At 37.7% G+C, this 18,666-nt stretch overlaps 2 protein-coding genes across 3 annotated transcripts in view; one reads left to right on the forward strand and one right to left on the reverse strand.

Annotated features, from left to right (window-relative positions):
* AKNAD1 (AKNA domain containing 1) overlaps positions 1 to 1,292 on the forward strand; it is a 40,732-nt gene extending 39,440 nt beyond the window's left edge. The window contains exons 15-16 of the mRNA XM_026448560.2: positions 15 to 144; positions 890 to 1,292. Of these exons, the coding sequence (XP_026304345.1) occupies positions 15 to 144; positions 890 to 1,021 (262 nt within the window). The 3' untranslated portion in view covers positions 1,022 to 1,292. The remainder of the gene's footprint in view (positions 1 to 14; positions 145 to 889) is intronic.
* A 6,878-nt stretch (positions 1,293 to 8,170) lies between these two features.
* Positions 8,171 to 18,666, reverse strand: part of STXBP3 (syntaxin binding protein 3) — a 61,879-nt gene continuing 51,383 nt past the window's right edge. The window contains exons 17-19 of one of the 2 annotated variants that reach the window (XM_023196246.1): positions 17,087 to 17,172; positions 9,855 to 10,003; positions 8,171 to 8,922 (exon numbers count right to left, since the gene is read on the reverse strand). In XM_023196246.1, coding sequence (XP_023052014.1) covers positions 8,828 to 8,922; positions 9,855 to 10,003; positions 17,087 to 17,172 — 330 coding nt within the window. In that variant the 3' untranslated portion in view covers positions 8,171 to 8,827. The remainder of the gene's footprint in view (positions 8,923 to 9,854; positions 10,004 to 17,086; positions 17,173 to 18,666) is intronic. The other variant, XM_023196248.1, reaches the window with a different exon arrangement.

Raw genomic sequence — 18,666 nt, forward strand, 5'->3', positions numbered from 1 at the left:
CTTTTGTCTTCCAGAAAAAACCTTCAGGCTTTCATGACCTACAGCTCAGACCCTGTAACACCCTCACCCCATTTCTACTCCTGCAGGATTTCTGGAAGCAAATCCTTATGTGACTTTGATAGCACTGAAGAAACAAAATCTGAGGTGAGGACTTAGAAAATCATTCGAGAATCCTTGCAGCTGGTAAGCTTGATTTGATGCCCACAGAACTGGCAGCTCTTAAGTTATTACAGTATCAGGGCTTCAGAAAAAGCTCTGCTAAAGACAATTTTGTGCTCAGCACTAAGCTAAAGACACACAGCCTCAGCAGCCGCATGGTCTGTATTATTCTAAATTGGTTCCAAGGGAAATTTCCTGGAGAAAGTGATTTGTGGGTGGTGCCTCAGCTACAGGATTTCCCTGGCTGGGGGGCTGAAGGCAGTGGGTCTGTTCCAGTGACACTGTGATCAGGGTTGCTAACAGTTTCCTATTTCAAATCACTGACTTGAATCCCCAGGCCACGTTCAAATGTTTCCATACGCATGCGCTGTATCCCTGAATACCCTCTCAGTGGTTATGGCTCCCAAATCCCCATCAATGGCCCCTAAGAGCTGTTCTTTTTTTCTCTTTCTCTGCGGCAGGGAAACAGCCCAGCTGGTGGCTGACCTCACCCTCTGATTCATGCTCATCAGTCACGTGCTGGTCTTTTTTTCAATCCCTTTCCCTAACAAATATATTCCATCTCAGACTGGTCTCCTAGGAAACCAACCCTCAAAACCAGAAATAGACCAAGTGGAAAACAGGAATACTCCGAAAATTCCACCTTGTAATGTTTAATAATGAGAGGACCCAAAGAACAGAAACAGCAGTTAGTTTATGTAATTAAAATGTGTGGACTTTTCCTCTGTAGATTTTAAACTCGGCTTTGGATCATGCCCTAAGGACAGCAACCATTTTGAAAGAAACTACAGATCAAATGATTAAAACAATTGCAGAAGACCTTGCTAAAGCACAGAGGTGGAGGAATCGACTGAAATACTAGTTCAACGCTAGACAAGCAAAGATTCAAAAGAAAAAAATGCAAAGAAAACTTGATCTTCCCCCAAAATGTATTTTACTTACTACACAATTTAGGAAGATGACTTTCTAGAGAAAACACAGAAACCATAAGAAATGGGTAACACAAAGTACTTAAAGGAAAAAGAAAAAAAGAAAGGACTTTTGATTCTTAAAATCAAAAGCAACCAACAAGTATTTATTTTAAAATAAATCTATGTTCTTCCTAACTCATAATAAAAGAAATCAAAACAAAACAATGAATTTCCTTTTATCTGTTAGTCTGAAAAAAGATGAAAGAACCCTGTGTCAGTGAGGATGGAGGAAACTGGTACTCTCCTATGCTGTTGGCGGAAATGCAACCTTTTTGGAAGACCATTTGATAATATCTACCAAGTCCCACAAATTCCAAATCATGTGCCTTCAGAGCAGCAGTTTCACCACTAGGAATTTCTTTTATATATAAGCCACACAGTGTGGCACGATATATGTACAGGGAAGGCCACTGGAGCACTGATCGTAACAACCCCAAGGGGGAACTAATCTAAATACCACCTGTGATGATTCATAAATGACAATGCTTTGTGGCCACCGAAAAGAATGAGGTTGGATTATCTGCAAAAGTCAGTGAAAGAAGCAAGATACCTAAGCATATATATAGACAGTTGTAACCTCAGGGGTCTTGCTATGTTGCCCAGGCTGGACTTGAACTTCAAACAATCCTCCTGCCTTAGCCTCCTGAGTGGCTGGGACTACAGGCACACACCACTGTGCCTGGCTCTTCATTTGTGTATTTTTTTTAAAGGGCATACATATTTTTGGGAAAGATACCTAAAAATCTTAAGTGAACCTCTAGTAAAGGAAACTGGGAGTTTTGGGAGAGAAAGGGGTTTTTATCTTCTTTTCTGTACCATATGAAATTCTTACAATATACTTAGAAGTCAAAATTATTTGTTTAAAGATCTCTTGAAGTCAGAAATATGTGAAAATAATAGCCTTAATGAAATTTTGGAAAAGACAGTTCATTAAAACTGCGTACTAGGGATTAAGTAAATTTGTAATGTTTCATGTAGACCAGGTTTTTTTTGTTTTGTTTTGTTTTGTTTTTCTTTCAGAGCAAGCTTTTGCTTTGCTTCTTTAAGAGTGATTTATTGCCTCCTTAGTGACAGCACAGCAGGGTATTGGCTCTTTCCCCCTTTCCTGAAACTTCTGATATTTATTCACCCCAGACATTCAACAAATGGTTTCCCGACTCCCAGAGTTTAGCTCAGTGGTCAGGAGGGAGTTGAATCTATTCCCACTTTAGATTTTCATGCCAATGTGGGCAGCTGAAATTTGTCTAGCTGGCTGGAGAATGGACTGTTTTTAACTTTGGGGTTTGTAAATTGGTTGAGGGTACCCCGGAAGAGATAAAGCAGAGGTCAATCTGAAAATACCTCTGACTTTATGGCCAAATTTACTTCGGGCTGTGGCACTGTAAGGAAGAGAGCAAGGAACTATGGGTGATATTATAACAGAAAAAACAGAGCTTAAACTGTGTGTGTTCTATTAAATAAAACGTATAGGAGGTCATTTTTTTTGGACTAAGCTCCTGCAGGAGACCCCAACAGACCAGACCAAACTAGAATGCAGTCACTCATGCTAGGTGCCACGTAATCAAACTGAACTTTAAAATAGGCCAGTTTTTTTTTTTTTTTTTTTTTTTTTAAACCCAGAACATTCACAGTATCCCATTAGAAGGGGCCCTGTCAACCTGAGCTGGCATAAGGAAGTCCCCTCTGCTTTAACCCATATAAAGACACCTTTTGTTCCTTGTTTCTGTTTTCTTCTGCCTTTTCTGCCTATAAAGCCCACTCCTGTGCTCAGCCTTTCTATTTCATAGATGGGATGCTGCCTGATTCATAAATTGCTAGTAAAAGCCAATTAGGTCATTTTGTTTTTTTGGCAATTCCAAGAGGCTTCCAGCATCATTACATATCTAAATTTAATCACAACTTGCTAATCTGTTTTGTATGTCAAGTACCACTATCTCATCCCCAAGTTTAAAATTACATACTTCTCTGGCTTGAAGTGTTCTTATATGATTAATTCGTTCTTAACCTTTTTTGGGCTTATTTTTTGAGAATCTGGTGAAAGCTATGGAGTCTCCCTTCCCCCATGCTTTTCCTTCTTGTGGAAGAGAATACATTTTTAAAAGTTCATGGACGCCCTGAAACAAATCCATGGAACCTTGGTTAGAAACGTCTACCATTAACGAGTATTTCTAAATCCCTCAAATTAACATTTATAGAAATTGGCAATTATAATCATTGTTGATTTAAAAATGTGGCCCATTTCTGCTTTATCAAACCATATTCTAAATGTAATTTTCCATTTCCTTGAAGATCAGGGGTCATGATGAGTAATCACTGCAACACAACTAATCTAAGAAATAGCAAAAAAGGGCAGGCAGTGCCCTTAAGGAGTTCTAGAAAGGCACTAGGCTCTGATTTACAAGGATAATTTTATACTTACTGATTCTGTAGTCTTGGCCATCTCCTCCCTCATGCAATTCTTGTGTCAATTCTTACGACCTCTCTTCTAATTCTGTTCCAGTAGTAAACCAGAAAAACAAGCTTGTAAAGTAAAAGTAATGGTACCCCTAACGCTGGGGGTCAAGGGCTCAGCATTGCCTGAGGGCAGTGGTGCTATAAAGAAACACTCGGCAGTCTCCAGGGTGTAGAGGCCTCTTAGTATTTACGCCAAGGTCTAGCTGTGCTCTGGCTGCTTGAAGCTGCCAGCAGGATGCAATGGGACTCTCTGTAGGGGGCTTTTTATCATCTTTCAAAAATTTATTTATTTATTTATTTATTTATTTTGAGACAGTCTCGCTCTGTCGCCCAGGCTGGAATGCAATTGCGGGACCTTGGCTCACTGCAATCTCCACCTCCCAGGTTCAAGTGATTCTCCTGCCTCAGCCTCCCGAGTAGTTGGGATTACAGGTGCCCACCACCAAGCCCGGCTAATTTTTGTATTTTTAGTAGAGACCAGGTTTCACCATGTTGGTCAGGCTGGTCTCCAACCCCTGACCTCAGGTGATCCGCCTGCCTTGGTCTCCCAAAGTGCTGGGATTACAGGTGTGAGCCACTGCGCCTGGTCTATCATCTTTAAGAGAAAGCTCTAGCTATCCCCTTTAGTTAACTATTAGAGTTTGCAAAAGAAATCTCTTCTTTTTATCCTATTGTAATCTTGCTGTTAATGAATTATATAAAATAGGCCTAATTTGTACTAAACATGAGTATGTGTTTATATTTAATAGATAAAACATTGTTTTGGTGGTAAAACTTTTCCTATAGGAGGAAGACATTTCTTGCTCCTTTGATTTTAGGAGAAATCTGCTTGCATCCCAATAGGACTTACAAAGGGTACAAAATAGCTAGGGAAGAACTGAGCTATGGAGGTGTCATATCTTACACAATAAACTGTGGAGTCAGGCCCTTTGGGGCTCAAATCCAATAATTTTGAGACCTTGTGAACTCCTGTTGTGACCCTGGAGCAGTGAAGGCGAAGGGTCTAGGAAACAGGATAACAGGATTAATAAAGATCTCCTTATTTATTTACTAATATGGTTGAAGAATGTGAATCCACTGTACTTTATAAATAAAGCACATTTCAACAGGAAACAAAGCTGTGTTTCAGAGACAGTGAATAAATAGTTTCTGTTGGTTGCAACAACAAAAAAGTCTTTTCCTGGGTCTTGAAATCAAAACCTGTAATTTTTTTTTTTTTTTTTTTTTTTTTTTTTTTTGAGACAGGGACTCATTCTTGCCCAGGCTGAAGTACAGAGGTGTGATGACAGTTCACTGCAGCCTGCACCTCCTTGGTTCAAGCAATCCTACTGCCTCAGCCTCTTGAGTAGTAGCTGGGATCACAGGTGCGTGTCACCATACCCAACTTTTTTTTTCCTTCCTTTTTTTGTAGAGATGTGGTCTCACTACTTTCAGACTCTTCACAGAGAGAGAAAAAAAGAAAAAAAGATGTGGTCTCACTATGTTGCCCAGGATCATTCCAACTCTTGGGCTCAAGTGATCCTCCTGCTTTGGCCTGTAATTGCTAATTCTATGGGGGAAAAAAATCAGCTCATACCAGGAATTTATGTGAGATGACATCTTATGGCTTCAAATTCATAAGAGGTTTAGTAAACAAAAGGTCTCTGCAATTCAAAGCTTAACATATATGTGAAATATAGGACCCAAAGCATCTGATATCAGTGTGATCAGGATAAAGTGGTCACTGAGATGTTAAGTGATCAAATGAATAAACAGCCCAGTGTTTGCTGTCATCACACTCTTAGTTCCATTTGTTCCAGGCCATTGGATTAATCTAAATACCTATTCTACACATGTCCTAACCCTGGAGAGGGAGTTACTGAGGCATACAAAGATCTCAGATAAAATGCAGACACCAAGAACTAGTCCTCTTACTGGAGATATATTGTTTTCATGCGTGGTTTGCAAAGTTTATTGCGACAAAGTTTATTGCGCCAAAGTTTATTGCACCAAGTTTATTGCACTGTTTATTGCGCCAAGCCCTTCCTTTCCATGCACTGATCCACACCAAGTTACATTTATCTCTTGGGTCTCAGTTTCCTCAGCTTTAAAATAAATATGATAATCACAGTACCTATGCTCACAGGAATACATGAGAAGATGGAATGAGTTAATAATAGAAAGCACTAAGCATTTGTATATTATTACTTTATTATCAATACTTAGTAAAGTTATGTGATTAACATATCAAAAGTTGGCCAGGCACAGTGGCTCACACCTGTAATCCCCACACTTGGGGAGGCTGAGACAGGAGGATTGCTTAAGGCCAGGAGTTTGAGACCAGCCAGGGCAACACAGTGAGACTGTCTATACAAAAAAAAAACAAAATTAGCCAGATGTGGTGGCCCATACCTGTAGTCCTGGCTACTCGGGAGGCTGAGGCAGGAAGATCACTATGGCCCAGGAGTTCAAAATTCCAGTAAGCTATGATCACATGACTGTACTCCAGCCTGGGTGACATAGCAAGACCCTGTCTCTATTAAAAAAAAAAAAAAAAAAAAATTAAATAAATAAATCAAAAGTAAATTTTCTGTATCCCTATCCATTTGAAAAATAATCGAAGATTCAACCCACAATGGAACTACAAAAATAAGATATTTTGACAACGTGCAGTAACTATACGAAGAAAATGAAGATTCTGAAGGTTATAAAGATTTAACTGAAAAGACATTCCACATTCCTGAATATCAAGTTTCAATATTATAAAAGATGTCGATTTTTCCTAAATTAACCTATAAACAATGCAAATCCTATGAAAATACCAAAATAGCTTTTTTGGGAACTCAACAAAATGATACTAAAGTTCACCTAGAAAAATTTGATAGAAAATTTCTGAAAAATAACAGTAATTTAGGTGGATGGAATAGGAACTTCTTCCACTACATATTAAAACATACCATGAATTGAAAAACGGAAAAAGAAACACAAAACAAACTGTACGTCATTAAAAGAGAATCCAGAAATAGACCACAATACAAATGGAAATTTAGTCTATGATAATCGCGGTATTTCAGATTAGCTGGGGAAAGAGAGATTACCCAATAGCATCTGGTATAACATCTGGCTGTTTAGAAAGGAGTGAAGCTGGACCACTATGAAATACTCTTATCAAGTCAGGGTTCCATGCTGGAAACAAACTTCTCTAGATATTTCAAGCAGAAAGGCATTTAATACAGAGAATTAGGTCCTTACAAAAATCATTGAAAAAGCAGTAGGAGCAGAAACTGGAGGCCCATGATCATTTTACCATCTGTGACCCAAAGGACAGGAAGCTAGTGCTGCTGCCACAGCATTAACTCATACACATGAAGCAGGTGACAAGACACTAAAATGTGGAGTCTGGTTGCTACAAACAATTCTTGTCTGCAGGAGCTTGTCTACTGGCATAGTAGATGGCCTCTGCCTCCAAATCTTGACCAAGTGCACATCATTGGTAGAATGTAAACTGTTCAGACCTTATTTTTTTTAGAGTCTGAAAAACTTCATGTTTAGCCTTTCATCCCCTGTGGTATGGGGTAAGGAGGTATGGGACACCATGCCAAGTGCTGAGACAATATCAACACACGTTCTTACACTAAAATCTATTCCAGATGGGTGAGTTACCTGTAAAAAATACAATGAATCTATCAAAATGTTCTAGAAGAAACCATATGTGAATTTATAATCCTGGAGTGTGGAAGGTATTTCTAAGCAGCACGTGAAATTCAGAAGTCAAAATGGAAAAGTGATGGATTTATCTACGTAAAAATTAAAAATGGGCCAAGCGCGGTGGCTCACGCCTGTAATCCCAGCACTTTGGGAGGCTGAGGCGGGTGGATCATGAGGTCAGGAGATGGAGACCATTCTGGCTAACACGGTGAAACCCTGTTTCTACTAAAAATACAAAAACAAAAACCAAAAAAACAAAAAAACCAAAAAAAAAAAAACATTAGCCGGGCATGGTGGCAGGTGCCTGTAGTCCCAGCTATTCGGGAGGCTGAGGCAGAAGAATGGTGTGAACCTGGGAGGCGGGGCTTGCAGTGCGCTGAGATTGTGCCACTGTACTCCAGCCTGAGTGACAGAGCGAGACTCCATCTCAAAAAAAAAAAAAAAAATAAAATAAAAATGGGTATCTGTCAATATTTAAATGCACAAATCCCTTGACCACTGCTAGGAATTTACATTATGGAAATGTCTGTGTAAGTCTGCAAAGGTATGTACCCAAACAATGCAGCATTATTTATAAGAGCAAAACTCTGAATCAATAAAACTATGGTCTGCTGTATGACAGAACACTATGAGGTCAAGTAAAAGAATAGATTTGAAACAAAGATGTTCCCTTTGTTTAACAAAACACATCTGCAGACATATATTATCTAACCCTATAAAATAATGTAAAATAAATTACATTATAAAATAATGTAAAGAGAGATTACATTATTTTTGAAAAAGTCATTAGGAGATATCTTGGTGGGAGTATTACCGTAGATTCCTTTTCTTCTTTGTTACTCTACAACTTTTAAAATTGCTAACTTTCCCCTCTCCCCTACAGAAAAAACAAACCAGAATAATTTTTTAAATTCTATATTTATTTTCTCTTAGAATGTTCACGATTTTTGGTTTTCTAATTTAAACATACATGATTTCAGAATTATATAAAATTGTGTTCTTTAGAAGTATGTGGCAAAATAGTATACACTGTGAAATCACTCCATTTCTATTAATGACAATTATTTTGCACATAAAACAAACTGAATTTTAGTTGAAAGAAAAACTACACTTAGAGGAAACAATTCTATCATACATACACATTTACAGTTTTTACTTTTACAATCTCTTTATTTAAAATTATTCTTTCCCAAAAAACTATACTTCAGCATGAGACATTTAGATGTAAGTATCCAATGGGTAATTAGTATGTACATAAGTGGCTGTGAAAAATTACCCACAACTCTTAATATATTCTGCTCCAAAGGTGAAAAAATTTCCTTTTAGAAAGCATTTTAACATTTCTTATCATCATCTACAAAGCAGCAGCAATATTTAAATTATCAAAAATGACAAATCCAGTAATACATAATCATAAACAGTTCCTTAACAAATGTATTTGAAAAGCCATTATTCCATAAAATATTTACATTGTTTAAATTACATGACAGCAACATTTTCTTTCTATTTTAGTTCAACATATTAGTAAGAATCTCTAAACCCTCCAAAAAGAAAAGCTATTCATCCTTAATAAAGGAGAGTTTATCCTTGGGTTTATTCAGCATCTTTATATCATCCAACAGCTTTTTGGGTGTTAAAATATGTGTAGAACCTGGTAGGAGAAAAGAGAATTTTTTCAGAGGCCAGCAGTTAAATCAATTTTCCTTCACTTAATATAATGTGTTGTCCTTCAAATATGTCAAGTGCAGTAGCCTGGCGCAATGTAACAAAATTTCTATAAGACATCTTCCTGAAATCTGCCTACATTGCAGTATTTCAATCCTTCTTCACCACTGAGCATGCTCAGTAACTGTGCAGAAACAGTGGCCATTCCTAGTGCTTTGTCTACTTTGTGCTAGAGACATTGGCACACTGAAGAGCAAAACTGGGGATTACCCTATCCTTAGCACTACAACAGTTATTGTTCGATAATAGAGACCCACTAAGCAGTGCTGCAGGTCAAGGCTTAACACACAGATCCAGCACCTCCATGGGCCAGGAGAGTTTGCCTATCATTGGCTTTGACTGAAATTCTTATTTTTTAATTTTTTGTAGAGACAGAGTTTTGCTTTATTGCCCAGGCTGATTTCAAACTCCTGGCCTCAAGTGACCTTCTGCCTCAGCTTCCCAAAGTGCTGGAATTATAGGCCTGAGCCACTAGCCTGGCCTGAAATTCTTAAAACTTAATTCCACACAGGCCTTGCCAATGTCGTGTCCATAGCCACAAAAAATTCAAAATATTTTTTAAGTAGAAATGTATTTGTACATCAAAAACTATTTAATGGTTAAACAAATGTATAGAACATACTATTTTAAAGGAGCAAGCTCCTTTTCCTCAAATAAGCATATTTGAAAATAAAACTATCAAAAAGTCAACCAGGAAAAAAACCCCAGCACACATCAGATAAAACATATTCTATGGTTAACAATTTTTTTGCATTAAATTTTGCCTCAGATGTATAACACGAGATAACATTTTACATGTATACTTTTGCATTTAGAGTTTGTGTTTAAAAACAGAAAAGAAGACAACAAAAGTCTTACCAATAATAACTTCACAGGATTTATGTGCCTGAGAAACTTCATAAGCACAACGCATTTCAGAGTATGTAATCCCTCCAATTACAAAAACAATCAGCTTTGACCCATTTTTTCGGTCTTCTAAATAATTAGCTCTGGGTTTCTGGCGAGCACTAAAAAGTAATTAAAAAAAAAAGTAAACATGTTATAAATATTTCCAAAGCCATAATACTTGTAGACTTAAAAAGCCTAACCTAACCAAACTTAAACTTGCTACCAATTACATTGATTTTTTTTTTTTTTTTTAAATTTGAGACAGTCTCACTTTGTAGCCCAGGCTGGATGCAGTGGAGTGATCTTGGTTCACTGCAGCCTCCACCTCCCGGGTAATAGTTCAAGCAATTCTCCTGTCTCAGCCTCCCAAGTAGCTGGGATTACAGGCACGTGCCACCATGCCCAGCTAATTGTGTATTTTTAGTAGAGACAGGGTTTCACCATGTTGGCCAGGCTGGTCTTGAACTCCTGACCTCGTTCGTGATCTGCCGACCTGGGCCTCCCAAAGTGTTGGGATTACAGGCGTGAGCCACTGTGCCTGGCCCAATTACATTGATTTTTAAGGAAATGACTTAACCATAGTATGACTGAAGCACCAAGAGTTAAGTAGGACAGCCACATTTCAAGAACAATTTTAACAAATCGTGCATAATCTGGCTTGGCATTTTAACCTGTAGAGTAGAGCTAACACCCTCCCTTATTATTTCATAAGAAGAAATAATATACCTGAGAAGTCCGCAGCTTCTTGAAATTAAAAAAAAATTAGACAGTGGCACTGAAAAAGGTTTTGAAGATGTGAAGGGGAAAGGGGCAACTATTACTTTGGAACTGATGTGTATTCGATTGTTCCTTGCTGGAATGGAATTCAGGAACCTATGATGGTAGGAGGTTGGCTGTTAAGAAATAGACCTGGGTTTCTATTTTTATTTTGCTTGTTTTTGATTCAGTATGACTTTCAGCAAGTTACTTAACTTCTCTCTAAACCTTAAAGGCTGTTACAAGGATGAAATGAAACAATGTACAGAACACACTAAGTACAGAATCTGGTGTTAGGTAAGTACTCAATAAATAGTAGTCATTACTTTTACCATTCCTCCTCCAGATTGGTCTAGATCCCCAGAGTCCCATATAGTAGCCACTAGCCACGTGAGGCTATTTAAATTTAAATTAGTTAAAATTAAATGAAGTAAGAAATTCAGTTCTTCATCCATACTTAGCCACATATCCAGTACCCAATAGCCACATGTAGCCAGTGGCTGTCATACTGGACAGTGCCAATACAGAACCTTTCTATCACTGCAGAAAGTTCTATTGGCTAGCATTGCTCTAGATCATAGGAATTACTTTTTTTGTTCACAAGCTCCACTGGTAAAAATTTTTAGCTTTTATTTGAAAAGTAAATATTTCAAAATAAACATATCCATTTATAAACAAATATATTAACGTGTAAATGACATATGTGTACTAGTATATATTAGCAAAACTTCATTTCTTCTTTTTTAGGTAAAAATAAGTACCCAATGATTCATTTTGTTACCTACTTTGAGAGTCACTGTTCTGGGTGACCTAGAACGCCTTGCAATATAGGATCTCATAGCAAATTTTTGTTTTGTTAGAGATGGGGTCTTGCTATGTTGCCTAGGCTACAGTGCAGCAGCTGCAGACCAGCACCATCATAGGACACTACAGCCTCGAACTCTTAGGCCCAAGCAATCCTCCCACCTCAGCCTCAAGTAGCTGGACTTACAGGTGTGCACCCCTGCACCCAGCCCCACAGCAAACTTTTAATAATATTCTCGGCTGGGTGTGGTGGCTCATGTCTGTAATCTTAGCACTTTGGGAGGCTGAGGTGGGTGGATCACGAGGTCAAGAGATAGAGACCATCCTGGCCAACAAGGTAAAACCCCACCTCTACTAAAAATACAAAAATTAGCTGGGCATGGTGGCGCATGCCTGTAGTCCCAGTTACTCAGGAGACTGAGGCAGGAGAATCGCCTGAACCTGGGAGGCGGAGGTTGCAGTGAGCCAAGATCACGCATTGCACTCCAGCCTGGGTGACAGAGCAAGACTCTGTCTCAAAAAAAAAAATTCTTAATCTAGCCTTTCAGATGATTGCTTCCATTCATTACCTTAAAGAATGAGGTAGTGAACAACAGGAAACAAATTTTAAAAATTAAAATTTTCCCTCCCCTTTGAAAGATGAAACAGGAACAAGACCCACTCTTGTTCCCATACAAAGTCAAGGACATATTAAAAACATAACTTTGGCTTAAAAACTGTTGCCACAGACAGAAATAGAGTAAGAAGGCAAATGAAAAGGAGACAACACTGCTCAAAACAATTCTAATAATTTCTAAGCTTCTGAATAGCAATTTTAGAGCAATGGGATTATATTTAATTTGTTTGACATATGTGTGAAGACTGAGAGATATAAAGATAATTAAATCCCTAGATCCTGAAAACTTCCCTCTAAATAGCACCAAGCAGCACTGATTAAGAGCAAACATGTTTTTAAAGCATAGCTGACAGTAAACAAGTCAGAGAAATCTCCAGGGGCTATTGGTAAAAAGGAAGCTAAATACTAGAATGGTAAACTGAGTTGAGGCTTGGTCTGCCTTGTGGAGTATTTTCCGATCTTAGCAAACAAGGGGCCGACCCCTCGGTACTGCGCAAGGTAGAGACTGGGAGCTGACACCCGGCATAAGGTCAGGACACCTTAAAAGGCAAGGGTAGATGCAAAGAAGCTTCTCCCCTGATAATTTAGCCACAGGCCTGTCACATAGAGTCTTAGGTGTTAATTATACTACCTTCCTGGTCTGAGGAAACCCAGACTGAGAAATTAACACAAAAAGAGAAGAACCTCTAATCTGGTAAAAGCACATGCAAAACCTGCCTGAAGGGACCCGCTCTCAATGATGGCTACCAAAATAAACTCAACATTCAAAAGTACAAAACACATATGGAAATAAGTAACTATGAGTCTGCAGAAATAAAAGGCAGCAGAACTGAACCCAAAGAGTATAAAACAGTGAAATTATTAGATATAGACTACAAATTAGGTATATTTAATATGACAAGAGACAATAAAGTAGGATAGAAAGTATGACAAAATAAGAAATAACAAAAAGTCCAAGCATGTTTAAAAAAGAAACGTGAGAACTTCTAAAACGGAAAAATAAAGTCACTGAAAATAGAAAAAGAAAAAACAGCTTATACAGATGAAACACAGGGTAAGAGAGACCTAAAGAACTGAAAACTAACTCTGAAGAAAAATTTCTAGAATGAAACACCAGCAGAAGAAATAAAAAAGTATAAGAGATTAAGAGACATTATGACAGAGTAAGATGTTCCAACAAAACCAAGACTACATAAGTGGCAATATTTGAAGAATTTATGAAAGATGTAAATCCTCAGATTCAGGAAACATAAATGAATCCCAAAGAAAGAAACAAAAATAAATCCTCAGATACACATAGCACAGGGAATACACAGAACCAAGGACGAAAAACAACCAGAGAAAAAAGGCTAATTATTCACCAAGGTACAGGAGTGACAGAAAACACGACCCCCTCCACCTTCCCAAGAGCTAAAGTAGAACCCTGGAAACAGCAGAATATTTTCCACAAGTGTTGACTGAACATACCTTAGCTCTTAGAAATTCATAGCTGGCTAAGAACAACGACCAAATGAAGAAATGAACAAAACTGTAGACTACCACCACTGGCCAGGTGCGGTGGTGCACACCTGTAATCCCAGCACTTTGGGAGCTGAGGTGGGTGGATCACAAGGTCAGGAGTTTGAGACCAGCTTGGTCAACATGGTGAAACCCCATCTCTACTAAAAATAGAAAAATCAGCCAGGTGTGGTGGTGCACACCTGTAATCCCAGCTAGTCAGGAGGATGAGACAACGAGAACTGCTTGAGCCCGGGAGGCAGAGGCTGTAGTGAGCTGAGATCGCACCACCATACTCCAGCCTGGGCAACAGAGCAAGACTCTGTCTCGGAAAAAAATAAAAAAGACTACCACCAACAGACCCACATGAAAGGATACACTTCAGAAAGAAACTGAGCCCACACAAAAGGGGTGGTGGGCGATTTAACAGGTTCACATGCACATACAACTGAATTTTTAAAAACCAATAATGCTGCTTAGTAATATGGGGAGTAAAAAAGATACAAAGTGAACAGAAATGAAGTATTATAACATTTAAGGGGTGCATGGTTTACATCCAGTTGGTCTAAGGTTCTTGTATTGTTCAAGAGGAAGGCAGGGATACTCATTAATCTTAGACTTTGTTGACTCAAATATGTGCAGTAATAAACTGCTACAAGAATATAAATAGATAACATAATCTCCAAACCTTTTGTAGAAAAGGAAAAAATAAAACTAAAGAAAAGTCCTCAGTCCAAGGCAAGCACCCTACCCGGATACACGTAAAAGTACAAGAATGCTCACTGCATACTGTTTGTAATTATGCCAGTTTTGAGAAAGCCTAAATTTCTATCACGTGGAAAAGAGATGAATAAATTGCTATACTCATATAACTATATACCAACTAGCAGTGAAAATTTATGCACGTATCAGTCTGGAATAAATTTTACAAACATAATGTGAGGGAAACAAAAAAGCAGACTGCGGGAGGACACACAATATGATACTACATTAACTTTAAAAACATAATATAGAGAGCACTTGTGGTCATGGCAGAATAAGGTGGTCAGGAGATTCCCCTCTGAGAAAACAAGTATATACATGGATGAAATTGTGGGGGGAAACAAAAAACAAAACAAAACAAAACAAAACATTTCAGGTTAACTGGAAACCATAGGTAGACAACAAATTGAGAAGCATTTAATCTTGAGTATCTGTTAACGTATCTGGTAAGAATGGTGGTGGTGAATATGTAACCTTCTATCCTGGGCTGCATCTAACCCCCACTGCTCTCCCAGCTCAGCCAGAGAAAAATTATAGCTTTACTGCAAAATTGGTGGAAGACTTGATTCAAAGTGGGGCAGTAAGGCGAGTACAAAATCCTGCAACTTTGCTAGGTGTGGTCTCAACTTAGGATGAGCAGCCAATCAGGAACAAACAAACAAACAAGTAAATAATTTGAGGCGGAGTCTCACTCTGTCACCTGGGCTGGAGTGCAGTATCGTGATCTTGCTTACTGCAACCTCTGCCTCCCAGGTTCAAGCGATTCTCCTGCCTCAGCCTCCTGAGTAGCTGGGATTACAGGAGTGTGCCACCATCTCCGGCTAATTTTTGTATTTTTAGTACAGATGGGGTTTCACCATGTTGGTCAGGCTGGTCTTGAACTCCTGACCACAAGTGATCCGCCCACCTTGGCCTCCCAAAGTGCTGGGATTACAGACATGAGCTACTCTGCCTGGCCAGGTACAAATTTAATAAGGAAATCCCAGAAGTAAAGAAGCCAAAGATAAGCTCTCTGCACTTATTAATGGACTGCTAAACTATGCATGTGTGGCGAAAACCTGAGAAAGTCCAGGAAAAAAAATGAGGGAAAAAAGGGCTGGGTGCAGTGCTTCACATCTGTAATTCCAGTGCTTTGGGAGGCTGAGGCAGGAAGATCGCTTGAGCCCAGGAGTTCAAGACCAGCCTGGGTAACACAGTAAGACCCTGCCTCTACAAGACATTTAAAAAATTAGCTGGATGTGGTGGCACATACCTGGAACCCTAGCTACCTGGGAGGCTGAGGTGGGAGGCTCACCTGAGCCCATGAGTTTGAGTTTATAATAAGCTACGATCATGCCCCTACACTCCAGTGTGGGCAACAGAGAGAGACCCTGCCTCTATTTAAAATAAATAAATAAATAAATAAATAAATAAATGAAGGGAGGGAGACTTAAGAACTGCCTATTTTGGAATGCAACCCCTAACCCCACACTCAGCTTGATCAGTAGAGGATGGAAGCCACACAGGCTTGAAGTGCCTGAACAGATAACTGATTGACCTCTAAACTACACAGACATAGGGGCAACCACTAGAAGCTAAGACAAAAAATTAAAATTTTAAAAACTCAACAAGGACATCAGTGGCTACAAGAGAACAAGAGAGAAAGATTCCATAGTTTAAGTCCACACAAATTACTAAAACAATTTGGAGCTGCTATAATACATTATCTAAAAGGTCCAATTTTCAACCAAAAATTAGTATACAAAGAAACAGGAATGTGTGACTCATACTTGGGGGAAAAAAAAGACATTCAATAGGAATTAACCCTGAGTAGACTCAGATGTCAGGGACTTCCAAGCAGTTATAAATATGATCAAAGAATTAAAAAGAAAAATATGCTAACAAGTTAATAGGGAATCTCAACAGTCAGAAATGGAAATTAAAAAAATCAAATGAAAATTCTACATGTGAAAAGTATAGTAACAAATTTTAAAAAGATGAAAGAAAAGAGAGCCTCAGTAACTCACAGGACAATGTTAAACCCTCCAACTTGTGTGTAACAGGAGTTTCAGAAGGAGAGGAAGGAGAGAGTAAAGAGAGACAAAGAGAAAGAAAAAAATTTGAAAAAAATAATGCCTGAAAACTTCCCAAATTTGATGAAAGTTATTAACTTGCAGATTTGAGAAACTCAACAATCCTCAGGTAGAATAAACACAAAGAGAACTACACCTAGACACAACACAGTTAAACGGCTGAAAGCCAAAGATCAAGAGAAAATCCTGCAAGGTATAACTCAAGACACTATTTAGGATACAAACATATGTAGAAAAAGTATAAAGACATACAGGCAATAAACACCAAATTCAGGACAGAAAATAAAGGGAGAATAATAAAACCAGAGTGTGATATACAGGAAGCTTGAATTATACTTACAATGGTTTAGTTAATAAGCTGGGCACTGGGCATAAGGGTATGCATTGTAACATTCTCTATCTTTCTAAATGTTTAAAGTACCTCAACACAAAAATAGTTATCAAAAAGGATTAAGGTCTCTGGTATGTGAAGGAAGAGGAGGTGGGGAAGGAAATACTTATTGTTTCATGAAAATATTTTTTATAATAAAGTACATTTTCATATTGCTTATCTGGATTCATTTAAAACAATTTTTAAAAAAATTACAGGACTGTATACTTGAAAGAAAGTTGCCAAACATGAGTTATCTCTGTACCATTTTAAATTATTAGTCTGTAGAATGAAAATTTCATTGATTTTCACTTATAGATTTTACCTTACAGCTCCTGAACCATTCCATACTGCTGGACACTGGGAACAATATGGCCATTCTTTTGAATCTAATCTATTATCAATAGCATCCTAGGGAAGGAAAGAGTTAATTCCATCAATAAAATTGTAAATTGCAGGACTTTGTTTGGCATAAAGGTCAAAACTTGCATTTGCAACTGAGGAACCTTAGACATATTTAGTATAAGATTAGCCTTTTCTTTGAAACTCGCAAATCTTATTTGCTTCAAAATTAGTGAAATCATTTACTACTTAAACCAATATTTGCTGCATGACTCCCTTTCTTCATTTGGAGGGTCCCCATGCTGTTATAAGGATTTCAGGCACCTTATCAGAGCTTTTAGTTCTATGGTGCCAGGGGTTTCTAATCATTATTCCAGTCCTGACACACTTCTAAAGCTTTGCCCTTCATAGCTACTACTGCTATGGCCTAGGGGTACTCAAGACAATCCAATGGGATATGGGAAGTTTTCCTTTTCATTTTATTCTTTAAAATTTTTCCTTTTATCAATGTCAGATTTTATGATATATGTATGTATATAAATATACTGTATACATAGATTAGATTTTATTACAGTAATGCTTAACTTATAAATCAATAGGTTCATGCTCACATTTTTTTATGGTTAGGTGTGCATGAACTGAAAAGTATGGAGACCACTGCTTTACAGCATGGTAGTACAAGTAGTATTAACAAGTGGGCACATGGATTGGGCACAAAGTACTCAGTAGTCCAAGAACATTTCAGTAAGACTGCAAGAAGGGAGGAAATCAAATTTCAGGAGAAATTCTAAAGGCCTAAGATTGTCATGGATCCAAATGTGTATTTTCTGAATTTAACATGCAAATCCTTGTTAAGGGGTTCAAGAAAGTCATTTCTTATTTTACAAATACTAGCCATGGTAAACTGATCAGGAATATGTTAAAAAACAAAACAAAACAAACAAACAAACAAAAAGAAACTAGCCATAAGAAACTACTTAGTTCTACATCATCCTTGTGAGAAAGAAAAAAAAAAATCCTTATGTTACAGAAAACAAAGTCTAAATTCTTTAGATTTTTCATATATGTTTAAGCATGTGTGAATGACATAAAATTAGCCAAGCAAAACAGAGAAATCATAGTTATGCACTGTACCAAATTAGCTCCCAAAAGAAAGTATAAACTGGTTTAAGTCAAAGGAAAAGGGGAATAAAAACTATATGATCATGACTGAAGAATCAGTGTCATAATTTTATTAAGCTCATAAAGTAATTTTAAAATTAGCTCATTTTGTAGTTTCCTATAATTGAATAATGTTCTCTAAGCATAAACAGTATTAAAGGCATGATTCATCTGACAGCAAACTATAATGAAGTTTACATTTTAATCCAAATACATCTCCAAGAATATTGGCATCTAACACTTTCTAATAGTGGTCCACATACAAATGTTATTTTGTTGAACTTTCTCATTCAAGTAAATTATATTTATGTCACATACAGTTATTTAAAACAAAGCAGTATTTTTCATAAAGCACATATGTGTTTATTTTTATTTATTTTGAAACAGTCAGTGGTGTGAGTT

This window comes from Piliocolobus tephrosceles, chromosome 1 (assembly GCF_002776525.5).
Source record: "Piliocolobus tephrosceles isolate RC106 chromosome 1, ASM277652v3, whole genome shotgun sequence".
Classification (NCBI taxonomy): Eukaryota; Metazoa; Chordata; class Mammalia; order Primates; family Cercopithecidae; genus Piliocolobus; species Piliocolobus tephrosceles.